The sequence below is a fragment of the Pholis gunnellus genome, assembly GCF_910591455.1.
Source record: "Pholis gunnellus genome assembly, chromosome: 7".
Taxonomy (NCBI): domain Eukaryota; kingdom Metazoa; phylum Chordata; class Actinopteri; order Perciformes; family Pholidae; genus Pholis; species Pholis gunnellus.
The window spans coordinates 27,090,746-27,106,738 of NC_136533.1; the positions used below are offsets into that span (position 1 = coordinate 27,090,746).

At 40.2% G+C, this 15,993-nt stretch overlaps 1 protein-coding gene across 1 annotated transcript in view; it reads left to right on the top strand.

The window, feature by feature from the left end:
- The first annotated feature begins 1,132 nt into the window (after positions 1–1,132).
- plcg2 (phospholipase C, gamma 2) overlaps positions 1,133–15,993 on the top strand; it is a 44,698-nt gene continuing 29,837 nt past the window's right edge. The window contains exons 1-5 of the mRNA XM_079162353.1: positions 1,133–1,240; positions 9,514–9,705; positions 11,072–11,221; positions 15,468–15,561; positions 15,645–15,692. Of these exons, the coding sequence (XP_079018479.1) occupies positions 9,522–9,705; positions 11,072–11,221; positions 15,468–15,561; positions 15,645–15,692 (476 nt within the window). The 5' untranslated portion in view covers positions 1,133–1,240; positions 9,514–9,521. The remainder of the gene's footprint in view (positions 1,241–9,513; positions 9,706–11,071; positions 11,222–15,467; positions 15,562–15,644; positions 15,693–15,993) is intronic.

Genomic DNA, 15,993 nt, shown 5'->3' on the forward strand with positions numbered 1-15,993 from the left:
AATGTAACTAAGTACATTTACTCAAGTACTGCAAAAAAGTTAACTTTAAGTTAACTTTGCTTAAATATTCCCAATTTAACTGTATTTCAGAAGGTTTTATTGTACTTAATATACTCACTACTGTTATTGATGAAACTACCCAGTAGGTAAAATAAGGACATTAAAGTTCTGTTCATCCATCAGTCCTAATATTCCAATAATATAACAATATAACTCCAAATTGGATCACTCTTAAGCATAATACACGTTGGTGAATTATGAGACAATGGGCCCCCTGTACACAGACATGCCAAAGGCCCCACTAACCAGGAGCAAGACACAAAGACTTTAAAGTTGTTTGGCCACTTTTCTGTAGTTGTTTTTTGTCTCTTTGTGGTCATTTTGAGTCTCTTCCTGGTTCATACATGTCTCTTTGAGTGACATTTTGCAGGTGAAGGGAAGGGGGGCCCCTGACACTTTAGGCCCCTGCGCCTAAAGTGTCAGGGGCCCCCTCAATAATCCCTCCATGATCATACGTACTTTTACTTTTGATACTTTAAGCTGACACAACTTTTGCACGTTAACTTGATTAAGGTTTTGAACTGTGGTACTTTTACTTAAGTGTAGGATCTGAGTTCTTCTTCCAGCACTGATAAAAGATTAGAGTAAAACACATGTTCTCCATCTTTGTTTTTCCTTCTCACTTTTTAAAAATTTAAATCTAGCATTCTTTCAAGTCAGTGCGATAATTCTTAGCAGTCCGCAGACCTTCTGGACCACCTCAACGGACAAGCAGGAGTCCTCGTACCGCAGTTTGACAGCCACCTGTGTAACACATATGTCAATGGAGTTCGTTTAAGATGGCGCAACTTTCTCTGCGTCCTGAAGCTGCACTCGGCATCAGAGACTGCGACTACATCCACTGAGACAAGACACGGAGCTCCTGAACATGGAGAACACGTCTTCATGCTGACGCCTCGGAGCCTTCCGCCCGGTACCTCCCGCACAGTCTCGTTTGCATAGATACCGTCCTGGCTTCCGGTCCTTTTTTATTTTTTAGAACTTGTAAGCTATGCCTGTAATGCAAGTTAACTTTTACTTCCTTGTACACACAGATAGAGGAACTGACCGTTTTGCCAGTGGCCTGTTTTTGAGTTGTTGTCAACACTCTACATCCTCTCCGAGCCTCAATTCATGACTTTCTAAATCATGACCAGTTAGAACGTTGCGGGAGCAGAACACCACACAATTCACTAGTAAGGTAAGTCTTTAACTTTGCTGAAAAGTGCTTTTTTTATACGCTGCCTGTGGTGTGAGTGTGACTGAGTTCAGTTAAGAAGAGGGGGAAATCCGCTTTTTACCGGCAGCAGCACATCCTCCACTGGGCTGGTGTGACTTGATAGCTCACAGCATGGTGTCGGTCCCGTGTCTGTCTGTCTGTCTTACCGGCTAAACCGGCTTGAATCGCACAAGAACAGCAGCTGGCGGTTTGCTGCGTTCACCATCACACTTGGATCTTTTTCTTATATGTCATTATGGCCCTAACGGCGAACAGGGCTGCTGGATTCTTTTGACGGCGCCTCTCTGGGGGTAAGAGCCTTTGAAAGCTTCGGTATAGAGATATTATTATCATCATTTATGTTTCATTCTGTTGTGACCACATTTGTTTTGGTTTCCCTATTGTCTTGCCTCTTTATAGGGGAGACATTGTACATGAAAAGTCAAGTAACTGAAATGTTGTGTTGACATTTTTGCATAGCTCCTTTACGTCTATTCACTATAAGATCATTGCATATTTATTATAAATTCACATGGAATAAAATACCAAAACAAATGGTGTGAATAATACAGCAAGATAATGTCTACTCAGGAGAAGCCAAGATAAGGATAAAGCCAAAACTTACAAATGATTTGATTATTTCTGCTTCTTATGGTGATTCCCTGCTTGGTATGAAGCCAGGGTGACCACCTATTGGGTCCATGCAGAACCATTTTTGCTTCATTTCTGATTTCTGAACTTCCTAGTTGTATATTGTACATTCAGTTCAAATCATATCTTCACCGTATCTTTACCCCAGAAGGGTTTTGTTGTTGAATTATATCAAGATGTGTGTCTATACGTATTGATAGAAAACTATGAGGGGTGTTTGACATGTCTCTGGAAGTTCATTTGATCTATTTGAGTGTCGTGCTGTCAAGAACTGTTTTTTTAAAAAGGCTCTGAATAAGCCCTGAAATTCTCTACGCTCCAAATATCGAGACTTTTATCCCCGATACAAGCAGTTGCTATTCTGTATAACTAACAAAACAAAGAGCTCTGAATGTCTGCATAGTTAGCTAAACAATGAATAATAGGCATTCCTTAATGTTTTCAAGTAGTTGACAAACAATGATAGACTGCAGGTCTTGATTGGACTCACAGTATGTTAGAGCCGAAGAGAACATGCCTGTTCAGAAAGGGCAGAATGCTCGGCCTGTGGTGCTGCTGCTTGCAGCTTTCTGGAACCGCTCATGCAAACAACTTCACACTCAGCACTGCGCTTCCTTTGCTCCTCAGCAATACGCCTGCCATGACACGCGGCTAGTCACGGTCAGAAATGAAATACACTCTAGTTCAGGGGGGGGGGATATTTCAGATTTTAGCGTAGGCTTCAGCCCGTTTAGTCTGAGGCCCCGAAACAGCTATAGGTTTATTATGATGTTTAGATACGGAAAATATTGAATTATGTTACTATTCTAACTCATCAAATAACTTACAAAAGGCCCCCAAAGCACGAAACTCTCCAGCATCGTTTTAGGATTAGAAGCTCTGTAAATGTCAGTACATTGTGCTGATGATGCCTCTCTTTCACTCTGCACTGGAAGGAAACATTTGAATGCAGGACCTTAATGTGCGGTGTTAATAGTTTGGAGTTTTACTTCAATATTTTTTAGTCAGCCTACTTCTTCTACAACTGTCAATACCAACATGCCAAGTTAGAGAAATTGTAAAAACTAAAGCAAGACGGCATTTGCCCTGGGCCCTTAAATGACTAAATCCACCCCGTGAAAAACACAACCTGGTCTGGGTTAATCGCGGTCATAAACAATGGGGAATACACTTAGCGGAGGTCATTTCCAAAATAGGCGTATTCGGCGCTTGCTTTGACATGAACACCGCGGTTAGAAAGTAGAGCTTGGCTTTGAGGTATTTAGCTGCCGTAATGTTATTAGTGTTATAATCAAGCATCAAGTTAGTATCAAGCCTTATTGCTTCCACGTTGTTGGGGGGGGGGGGTGTGGCCGGTCATTGCTCGTGGCTCTTTCGGAGCGGGCCGAGTGCTTGACTCCAGGTCCGGTACACGCTGCTGGGAAGTGAAGGGTTTGGTTGTTAGCATATCCAGCATCCAGCAGCAAAAGTGAACTGCAGTCAATGAAAGCCCCACTGCTGACGACATGCTCAAGTTCACTCATTTATTCAAAGTTTATTTATATTGAATGAGTCACGCGTCCAAATTGCACCCAATTCAACTAAGCACTCCATGAGATCCACTGTGAAACACCCACCAAGTGTGAAGTACATCAATTGACCACTTCTGGAGAACATCTTCCCCAGGTTAACACTGTTCAGCACTGTAACCGTTGTTTGCCCTGTTTGCACCGTTAGCTGAAAGCCATCGCCATGTTGAGAGCGCTGTGAAAGCAATAGATATGTTCTGGATTTTGTGCGTTTAGTACCTTTAAAGAGGCTAAAAAAAGCTCAGTAGAGAAGTATAGTTGAAAGATTATTGCTGTGGGTTTACAAGCAATCATTTCACATTACACATGATCAATCAAGAGTTTACAGAAGAGTTTGTGTGTGTGTGTGTGTTCTCTCATTCTTTTTTTACTCCCCTTGTGCCGAATACAACTAGTGCAAACTCTTTGCACTCGCTGGACTTGGGCTATATTTACATGCATCACAGTTCTCTTTTTGTCTTCAAATTGGGCAATGTTTCTTTTTTCTACCTTCATATTCAATTATGAATTCCATGTTCATCCTTTTTCAAATGAGTAACATAGCTTTAAGTTCCGTTACTAAGTTTGTAATAAACTGATAACGCATTTGAATATCTTCAGCTTGTTTTGAACACACAAAGCTTACTTTCAACTTTAATCCATAAGCTCATAAAAAGAACTGTGGTTGCAGTCAGTGGACTGTAGTGAAACAAACTTTTGGTTTAGTCTACAAAATATAAACTACACTATTTTCACTTCAACTACCGTATCTTCCATTCCTCTTCCTTTCACTCTGGTTTATTTTAACCAGTGAGATTGTTCTGCCCCTTGTCGGATTTGTCTTATGCAATTCATGCAGTTTTGACCTGGGGATTTTCCACCCTGTGCAAGTGTATGCAATTGTGTATTTTTTTAGCATAAAAGAGTTTGTAGGCATTTGTGTGAATACCTATGCACTCCATCGGTGTATATGTGTGAGTGTTCCGGTGTGTATAAGGAATAACACAGCAACATCCTCATTTCATATAAACACTGGCTTTCCTGAAGCGGGCGTGCTTGTGAGTGTGTGACGTGAACACTGTATCGCCACAGTATTTGTGTAATGCATTGCTGCAGCACCAGTATGAGGAAATTTAGTTCATCTAAACAAGGCTGCAGTGATGCCAATAGGGACAGTCCCTTCACAGGGGTTAGGGTTTCAGCAGGGAACACAAGGGGAACAGTTGTGTGATAATGTCCATTAATCATTAACATCCCTTCAAAAACACTAAGGAGCACTTTTTATTTACCATATTCCATCTTTCATATATAATAGTGTAGATCAGGGGTGGCCAACCAGTCAGAGACCAAGAGCCACATTTTTTACTGTGTTACCGCAAAGAGCCACATCATACACATGGGCACACATGAACATCACCCTATCCCTTCCTCACACACACACATACCTTTGCTCAGCCAGATTTATTGTAAATGTCACACACCAACATGATAATGACAGAAATGGACTCCTAAGACCACAGGCCAGTCATTTTCAACAATGAACATTGTGTGCACTGTCTCACACAGACAAACTCTCAGTTCAACCAAGTCCACAAACAAAAATATAATCATTTACAATAGTGTTTTTCTTTTACTATGCATGTTACTTAGTGGGACTTCTAGCATTCCTTGCCTTGAACAATCCTCTTCAAATCTGGCTTGTATTCCGTTGTTGCCACTCGAAGCAATTCTTTCACATGGGTGTCAGTCAGAACAGATCGATGCTTTGATTTCACGTGTTTCAGGGTAGAAAACACAGACTCGCAGACGTATGTTGACCCAAACATTGACAGTATCTTAACGCAGCCCGTTTGACATTGGGGTATTTTTTCATTGGCACACTTTTCCAGAACTCAATGGTCCCGTCCCTTAAAGCAGGTTTGAGTTGATCCTCCTCACAAAGATCGATCATCTCCAACTCAGCCGCATCCTCATCTGTGACTAGCGGGGCTTTCAAACAGTCCGTCTCGGCGTTAAATGGGTCGACGAGGAACGTAATCTGTGGCCGCACATGCGCGTTTGACGAAAATACCGTATTTAACTCAAGCGAAGCGAACACGAACATTAAAAAAACACAAATACAAACTTCGATATGAACGTAAGAGCCGCATGAAACCGGGCAAAGAGCCGCATGCGGCTCGGGAGCCGCGGGTTGGCCACCCCTGGTGTAGATGAATGCAGGTAATGGATATTTACACATCTGTGGTTTCACATTTATTGATATTAAGCAATGAATTCATCTGCATCTTTTTATAATAAGCCTTTTTTTCTCAGTTCTTTCTGGACCTTAAATAGAAACATATGTTAAAACACTTTTATATATAAAGAACGGGGTCCCAGTGTGCACAAGTTTATGGGCTTTATTGGTTATGTCTTGTCTCTAATAACACGTTATTTCTCACTTGATGTAGAAATATTCTAGAAAACTCTCCGCAGTACATTCAGTTCAGATTTAATCCAACAGAACTCCTATAGCACTGTTTTCTTTCAATATCTTTCGGCTCATTTGCAATTTAAAGGGAAGATACCAGGTCGACCTTCAACACTTCCAAAGTATGTGCCACACTATTTCTAATTGATCTGGCACCATCACTGCACCATTTGTGTTTTCCTGGTTCGTTTGAGCCATAAAAATGCACCGCGTCGGGGGAAATTGTCACCCAACTACTGACAAATTTGCTGATTAAGCGGTGGGGATCAAATGTGCTTTATTTTATCAAACAAATGTCAGTTTCACCCCAATCAAAGCCACATCCTCATTACCACCTATCTTACCCTCCCTCTCAAAATCATGACGCAACACACTAACGCAGCGTGCTGTGGGTATAAAATAAATGATTGACGTACGTGATTGTATTGAAAAGAGGACGAGAGACTGATAAAAGTGAACTGAGGCAGAAAGAGAGCACGCTCACACCATAAGATTTGTATCTGAGCTCGAACATTTGCATGTGATATTACTACTGCTGTTGTACGTGAGGAAAAGTGGGTGGCACTTCAGGAGGGCTGGAGAGGACACAGAAACCACCAGTAGACAGGAGTGCAAGGGCCCTGGTGAGCGTGGGGTATTAGATATGGCTTTAATTTATATTTTTAATGGGGACCTACGAGAATTTTACAAACTAGTTCAGTTTACTCGTTGAAAGGAGTGCTAATCAGTCGGTGAAAACATTTCATTAATAATTCTGTATATCCTGTAGCTTTGAAAGCTTTACAAAGTTTGAAAAAAACAAAACCTGATGGTGCCATCAGGGTGGTCTCTGATTGGACTTGAGGCTAAACATGTTAAACAGAAAACTTGCATTACAAACTGAAGGTGCAGGTTATGAAAGAAGTGGGCATTTGGGAGGCAGAAAGTGTCTTAATGGAAGACGCTTTTTAAGTTGCATTATGGGTAAATGCAGTGGTGTATAAAGTACCCAAAAGCCATACTTGAGTAAAAGTAAAGATACCTTACTGGAAAACGACTCCAGTAAAAGTGAAAGTCGCCTATTAAAATAATACTTGAGTAAAAGTCTTAAAGTATCTGATATTTACTGTACTTAAGTATCAAAAGTATTTTTCTGATATTAAATGTACTTAAGTATTGAAAGTAAAAGTACAAGTAAATGCTGTTAATAAAAAACCAAAGGGCCAGAATTTTGAGAATTATGAAGTTTATTCTTTTAAGTGCTGTGGCCACCATGACCAAGGACAAGGAGTTGTGTTGAAAATAATTGGGTTGGCTGTGATCCATCCAGGAGCAACAATGTTGAACATCATATATTGTACATAAGTATACTTTTGCATCTACTATGAACTATGTGCCTGATTTGAACACAACAGGCAAAGGTTTTGCTCAAACTGAATCTGCAGTTGGTCGACTGCTACCATCATAACTCGATCTGATCATCCACAAAATGACTCAAATATCAAAACATGATCAATACTAAAGTATTACAAATCGTAATGCGGCGCTCTCGCGGCTCCTGTCAATCATGGTGGTGGCTAGCTAACGTTAAGTTAGCTAACGTTAGCCAACTAGTGCTGCAGTGATTATAGCTATGATGACTCAAATCAACATCTCACAACTGTCAACACTTCCTCAGCTCACTAAGTCGCTCGATCTGTCTACTACACTAATTGTCTCATTTGATTTACGATAGCTAGCGAACGTTAGCCTAACATACACCATGTATAGCTACATTAGAAGATCAGACACCTGTCTCCCCCGCCAAAGATATACCCCAAACCTGTGGGAAACACTGCTAGATATCTTAACAGGTTTATGATAATTAGAACTAAACATTAACGTTGCGGCTCATGGGATTCATCTTCATTTACCCCAATGTGTTTCCTGTGGTTGGATGGGGAGTTTTTGAATTCCAATATTTCAGTAGCTTCGGGTAAGCATAAGAGGCACTTCATCCGGTACGAAGAATCTTTCACTCCAACATAAGAAAACATTTCTCGCTATATATGGCCACGGGTGTTGGTCTTCGTCACCACCGTCGTTTGTTGCGGGAGCAGCAGGTGCTTCCATTTCTGCTTCCATCATGAAATCAGTCATCGTAGAGTGGAATTCTACTCATGGAGTCGCTCGCTAGCTAGCATCCTGGGCATCACTGGGAATCAAAAAACCGCGGCTTTGAGAGCACTTGTTTGCAGTTGCGTAATAACGTGATTAACCAATGATTTAACTTGCAAGCTAGGTCCACTAATTCACCAAACCTGCTTGCTTGCAGTCTGTGTTCCACCACAGTCCCCGACGTTGGTCTCATGATTCATTTTTTTTCTAAAGATAGATTTTATTTTGTAGCGAGTAACGAAGGTTTCAGGGGAAATGTATCGGAGTCAAAGTATCAGCTTTCTTTGCAAAATGTAGTGAAGTAAAAGTAAAAGTCAACAGAAATATAAATAGTAAAGTAAAGTACAGATATCCAAAAAACAACTTAAGTACAGTAACGAAGTATTTCTACTTCGTTACTGTACACCACTGGGTAAATGTAGGATGTTGGTGTTTCGGAGCTCAAGCCATACATTGAAAATAATGATTTCCTTTGAAACTATAACGCATGCTTCAACAGTCCTTGAAAAAAACTCTTCCAAGAAGGGTTCTTCCAATGAAACGGGTTCTTGAGGGAACATTTCTGTCACGTTCTCTTAGGTTCAGCTAAGGTGCAGACACAGGAGACAAGGTGAAGTGGACAACTAGGTAGCTTTACTGGGCTCAAAGTCATCAAACACGGCAACAGAAAACAACTCCAACAGGGAGCGGGCAAAAATCCAAACTGAGTAAAAAAAGGGCAGAGTCACAAAAAGACAAAGTCACATAAAGACAAAGTCACGAACCAGGAGCAAACACGAGGAGCAAACATGAGGACCAAACGCTGGAGCACGGCACATATACACGGAAGCCACAATGCTGGGACATGTAGCAGACAGGGAGACGAACAAAGCCGATCTGACAAACAGAACAGGGAAAGCAGGGGAGTATATATGTGTGGGGTGATGAGAAGATTGAAGGCAGCTGGGTGGACTTGGCAGGTGAATTGGATGAGTGCAATCAGGGGAAACTCACACACAGACACACAGGAACACGGAAACACAGGAGCAAAGGGGGCAAAGCCTAAACCGTGACAATTTCATGGAACATCCTTGAAAAAACCTTGCTTAAAAACAGTTTTCTTCCGAAGCAAATGAACCTGAGCCCTTTTGGAAACATTATTTTTGAGAGTGCATGAATAACAGTGGGAGACTGGGAGAAACATGAAGCAATCAGTAAGAGTCAAAAATACAAAAATACTCCTGTACACTCACGGTTGTTGGTGAGTGGTGTCACAGAGCGATGCTTATTTTGTAGACCTACAGAATCCAGCTTGCAGAGTTTACAACAACAGCCAAGTTTAAGTCATTTAGTTACTCACAGAATTACCATTAATTAGCAACAGTTGATATGTTGTTTGATGTTTCCTCCATAATCAAAGCCTTTTATGCTGTGAATGAGCATTTCTGTGTGTCTCTCCCGTCCTGTCTCAGCTGCCGAGATGGCTCGTTCGGGGCAGCAGGGCGAGATGACAGAGTACAAGAAGATGCTGATCAAACGGGACATGGAGATGGGCGTGGTCATGACGGTGTTCCGGCAGAAGGCGGAGCGGCTCACCGTGCAGGTCATCATGGAGACCCGGCAGGTGGCGTGGACACGCACCGCAGACAAAACGGATGGTGTCCGTGAGTATATTAACAATGAAAAATCATCATCATCATCTCCTTGGTTTATGGAGCATTTTTCAAAATGCAGTAACAATATCTCTTCACCATTAAGGGAAGATACACATTTACATTTCAGTGTTTATTTTACTACTTTGTCTATTTGTGTCTGTAGAATTTCTCCTAAATTCACCAATAGTTACCATTAGATAATACCTCATTGGTATATTTGAACATAACATTTCAGATCCAGTTCCTGAAAATGTATGCAAATTTGTGCACATTAAAAGAAGATAATGCATCATTTGTATATCTTAACATACAATTTCAGAATACTTGTAATAATGAATAATAATTGTCTTAGTGTAAGTAATCACCTGGGGATGTTTCATGGATGATATCTATTAGGCCTGTACTTTCCACCCTATACACCTGGGTTGTCTCTCCTTAAAGCCATTGGGCTATAAGTTTCAGAAGCATACAATTTCAGAAACTAGGTAAAAGCAGACGCATAAGAAATTTCATTTTTTTATTTGTATTTATTTACATTTAATATTCACTAATCATTACAGGTACACTGAATTAATCCTATCTACTGAAATGATAGTTTACATGCTATTACACAGTTCAACCTGTAGATGACGGCTTGGGGTCTGTCGTGGTTTGGTTTAAGAGAGAGGAAGCTAGAACATTCTATATGCTAATGTGTGTTACCCGTTGTCATTGTTGTCAAGTGGGTAAACTGTTAAAACTTGGGAAATAAATGTTATAAAATGCAAATGGTTTATTTGATGAACAACTTGAGTAAAACTGGTTTAATGAGAAATACAATAAACGCTGTTATTTTTTATTCTAATTACCTACTCGTTTTAGCATGCTAGTTTGTAGCCTAGCTTGCGGTGCTAGCAAATTTATTAGCTAGGTGGCTCTTTAGTTTAGACTTGTACTTGAACTCTGATACCTTTTGTTGGTATTTTCTCTGTGTTAAGGGATAGGTGAATGTGAAGTTTCACGTTTTGAACTACATTTTGAGTTAACAGAGTTTTCAGTACAATATAAAATCATTACAGAAATTGGTATTACATTCATAAAAATATCAAGGTAATTTTGGTTACCGTTACATATAAACCAGGTAACTTACTTACGTGTTGAAGGATATTTGTTGAATGAATCACATTTCTAATGCAGACTGTGAACCTGGGATAAGTTGCAGGGGAAATGTATTGCATTCTAAAATGAGCATAAAAATGGACTTTCCGCAATCCTTTAAAATGTTTAACAGCAGATTAAATCGTTTTTGGTACTCTCAGACTCTCTACAGGCTGTGACATTCATCCCCAGCAGAGATGATGACTTATGCCAGAAATATGCGTGTGCTGTGTTTCAGTGGACCTGTTTGAGATCAGAGAGGTTCGTCCAGGGCGGAACTCCAAGGACTTTGAGCGCTTTAAAGATGGGAAGGACAAACACGATGAAAACACCTGCTTCACAATCTTCTACGGCTCACTGTTTGTTCTCAACACCCTCAGTCTAGGAGGTGAGATCTTTATTTATTTGTTCTAATTACTTTTGATCAAAAGTGGATTTCTGTAGTATTCTATTGGACCGCTGTTTGTGTCCTGTGTCAAACCCAGTGGCGGGCCTTGTATTTCATACCTGGGCCTTCAGTGCTGTCCTACTACAGTTGAACCACTTCCTAATAACCTCATTATGACGCCAGTATGACGGATGCTTCGTCATTAATGGACAATGCATATAGTCAAAATCAATGTAATTAACACAATGACATGAACAAACTCACAAGAACCAGTCACATATATTTATATGACAACAAAGCAGGTAGAATAACATAAAACCCAAATAACATGATTCAACAGGCCTCTGCACATTCCATCTGGCTAAAACACGCATTCCGCCACAAACTCAAGGGCATCATTTAAATATTTTTCACATCAGAGGGAACAATATTAACCATATCATAAAAACGACACAATAGAAAGATTAACACAGTAGTTACGCTGATGTAAAAACAAAAGCAGTTCACTTACCAAAGCTACTGTTCCCTAATTAAAGACAAAGTCCATCCTCCTTTCTTTGTTAATAAATCGGTGAGGTTCAGTTCCAGCAAGAAGTCCTTCTCGATTCATGGACACCAGTGATGACAGTCGAGCCTCCCCACTTGTATTTCTTGAATACGTTTTAATGCGTTTGAGGGCTGAAAATGGCCGCTCGACAGAGGCAGCAGATATTGGGATTGGCAAAACGCAAAAAATGTAATGTCATGTAAAAACTTCTTGCATATCTTTTAAACTTCAACTCTTATTACTACAAAGTTCTGCTAGCTAGTTTCACAACAGTCACGCTAGCCCACTGCCCACTAACCAAAAGTAAACATGGAGTTATTTTAACTTGTATATGTTGTAGCGTGAACGGATCCTGCCCCGGGGAAAGCGGGACAAGCTTGCGCACCTAACACGGTGGTCACTCCGTCGGCTGTCCGACCTGCGTGGGTTAGGTTCCTCACAGAGGTGTTGGAGCAATACCTTTGGCCTTTTATCTCACCCCGTAGCTGAGTGGTTAGGATTTCAGAATTATTGTCTTTCTAAGAGTCTTGTACGGCCACGCCCTAGGCGCTCTCAGTAGGATGTAACCCTAACACCCAGTATGAATAGTTATGTACATCGTCTATACTTTACTACTGCCTATTGTGAACGTCTCACCATTTATGACTAACACTGCCAAGTCTTCACCCAGGGAACTTACCTTAAGCTCCTCTGGTAGATTCACACAGTTAATGGACAGGGGAATAGGGTTAAATAGTTCTAAAGAACCAGAGTCTTTTGTTTGGTTTCAGCCACTTACAAATGGTAAGGCTGTGGTTTTATTAAAGTTTTCTCACAACAATCACATACAACAATTTCAATTCAATGGAACAGTTTCAGTGCTACAAAAGCTAATGCTGACAATCCTACTGTGTTAACAGGCTCTCTCAGTCAGCTCTCGCTGTGAGTTTTTTTCTTCTTTTTTTCATGCTGTCTTCTGACAGCAGAAATGTCTTCTAGTCACCCCTAAGGGCGTACGACCGTTAAGCCTATTCCTCTTGTTGAAGAAGTATAATCCAGACCCTATGCTGGAAATCGCTGTCTCTCTCTGCTCTGCTGTCTCTTCTTATGCTGGTCTGGGGCTGATACCTTCCCTATTTCATGCGTCACTCACACATGAGTCCTCCTGTTTCTAGGTCTGCAACAGAATGTAACTGGTTTGATCCTGTTTTGAACAGGAAGGATTATATAAGTTTTGAGTGACTATTTTACATAAAGCTTCTAAGCAGTTTATATGTTTAATTACTTATATTATGAAATGAAACAGGTTATATGTTTAATCACTTCTATCATGAAATAAAACAATTTATATGGTTATACTTTTAAATCAAACAGGTTATAGGTTGTAATAGTTATACTTTTATGCTTTCATACTTTTCTACGATCTTCTTACAATGTTAACTTACTTACTACTTTGGGGCTGCTGTGGAAACATGGCGGTGCAAGATGGCGGACTCCGTGGAAGACGAACCGCTCCCTTTCTAGATTTAAATGGCTTTTTCTAAGCTAAGGACATAACGATTATTAGTTTCAGGTGATTATACTCTGATTAAAACATAGTTATGAATATTGTATTCAATATCTGCTAATAAACCCGCCTAAATGTCATACACTGTTACGTTAACTTACATCATGTAAGTAATTCTAGGTTAACTTGCGTACTATGACAAACATTTATTCTAACCCAAACCCATGATCTTTCCTGAAACCTAACCAAGTAGTATTGTTGTCTAAACCTAACCATACTGCAAATGTTAAGGAATATTAACCACATGTTTAAAACCGCAACCGTTACATTTAGGTATGAGAACATGTTGATCTCCTGCCACCGGTGGTGGTGCTAATTTTGGAAATGCTCCAGTAGGATGTATTAGAGAGTAGGAACAAATTACCTCTGTGGTCGCATGGGTTGGAGGACTTGTTGGGAATAAGAGCTACCCTGGTTATAGCCCAACAACTCTGAAGTTGACACATTTGGGCCAGTGACAAACAAGGGTTTGCAAGATGAGCAAGTCAATAACATTTTGGTAATCAGGTTTGGTAAAATGTACATTACGATATATGTTGGTTTCTTGTAATTAGCAAGATATTTGCACCGTTTTCTACATAATGTCAAATAGTGTAATCACAAAAGAATGAAAAAATATTTGATCCACCTACCAGTATACTCATTACTATTATAGATTTCATTAGGATTATGTCTACATTTTAACTGTGACAAATTATGTCAACATTTTTTGAAAAAAGCAACATGTTATAATACTGCAATAGATGATTACATTTAATTCCACAATAATTCGGACAACTTTCTGAAACACCGTAGAACACGGCTAAGTTTGATCCAGACCAGGGGCAGAACAGAAGATAAACGTATTAGTTCAATTTTAACTTCAAGCTTACAAATCTCAGGGAAAATTGTGCACAGTGATTTACAGTTTCTCAATATTTTTTTAATCATTATATTAGGTCTCATATACTCTCAATTGACTCTTTGCTAAGCCCCGCCCCCTGCTGCTACTCTGTCAAGCTGTCATAGCTACCATGGAGCCCACAATGTCACTAACTGCACTCCCTGAAGAAATATTATCAATTTTTTTGAAAAATAGATTTCATAGAGAAGCAGACGGAAAGAACCACCATGCGTTTGAAGGATATATTCAGGATGCCAAATGGTGAAAACAGGTTAAAAAGATAAAGACAGAAGCTAAAGATACAGATCACAGTTTAAAAGTGAAGCACCACATTTAACAACACCGTTCCTGTAAAGCCGGGTAGGTCTTTATTCACTGTTGCAATCATTAAAATGCTAAAGCAGCATGTGTATGCATTAAGTATGCTTTCAGTAGCTACTGTAGCATAGAAGTGCTAACGCTAGTTAATGATGTGCTAACAAACTCTGCTAATGTTATCGCCCCAGGTCTTTACCATAGACTGTATATTAGAAGTGGACGTAGTCATCGTGACGTCACTCATTGGTTTGTGGACTGTCGTTATGTAGCCTCCAGTTCGGCGATTTTGCTGTCTCCATCTTGGATTACGGCTGTCGCCATGTTGTTTTTTTAACTGATAAACGGAAGTTACCATATCTGGAATGCGGAGGAGTGACGGAGAGACGCTGTATAGGCTCTGGTAGCGGCAATGACCTGTCAATCACAGTAAGCCTGCCCTAAAGCATCCCCTGCTTTATGGTCTGTTTGACTCTAAATGGACCATCATTTACTAAATGAACATCATGCTGTATTGAAGAAGACTTGAAACTAGAGATTGAGACCATAAACTCATGTTTACAATGTTTACTGAGGTAATAAATCAAGAGAGAAGTAGAGTCATTTTCTCATAGACTTCTATACAACCAGAGGAGTCGCCCCATTGGCTTCACTCGGCAGAACCAGAGTTTGCCATCTGGTTTTTACGTAGAAATGTAACATTTTAGAAATGTATATCTTCTTCCAACCTCTCTGGCCAACGAGTTCCACTATTACACAACGTTTAACCATGACTAGCTCCAAATCCACTAAACCGGTGAAATGGCGAACAACTCTTCTTGTGTGAACAAATGCTAAGTATTTCCTAAACAGCGGATCAGATTATGTTTTGAAAGCAGACCCACTGCTCATCACCCCCCCCCGTGGAAATTGTCTACGTAGTACAGTAATACTTTCTGTTGTGCTCATTTTTCAGCTGATTCTGTTGAGGAGGCACAGAAATGGCTCATAGGACTAGAGTTGCTGAGGCAGGAGACACTGGAAGCTTCGACTCCGGTTCTTATCGAGAGGTAGACTAACACACACATTCACACAGCTACTAGTGATAAAGACACACCTCATAATTGATCCCGTTGTGTTCCTTTTCTTCCAGTTGGCTGAGGAAGCAGATGTATTCTGTCAATCAGACCAAAACACACAGGTTTGTATGATCTGGTTACTCATTCACACTAGCTCTGTATATGCATGCTAAAGATCAATACTGTGTCTTATGACTGGTATGATATGGCAAAATTCTCAATGGTAAAAAGTGTGTTTTCTAAATTATTCGATTCCATAGGACCATGTTGCATTGCACGGCTGCTGATCACATTCTTTGTCTTAACTGCTGAAAACTTAAAAGTAATTTTTTTGCTAAATATTTTCCACACAATAACATGTATTGAATGCATGTTTATGATCATGGGGCTCGATGCACACATGATGCACTTTTCATTTTTGTG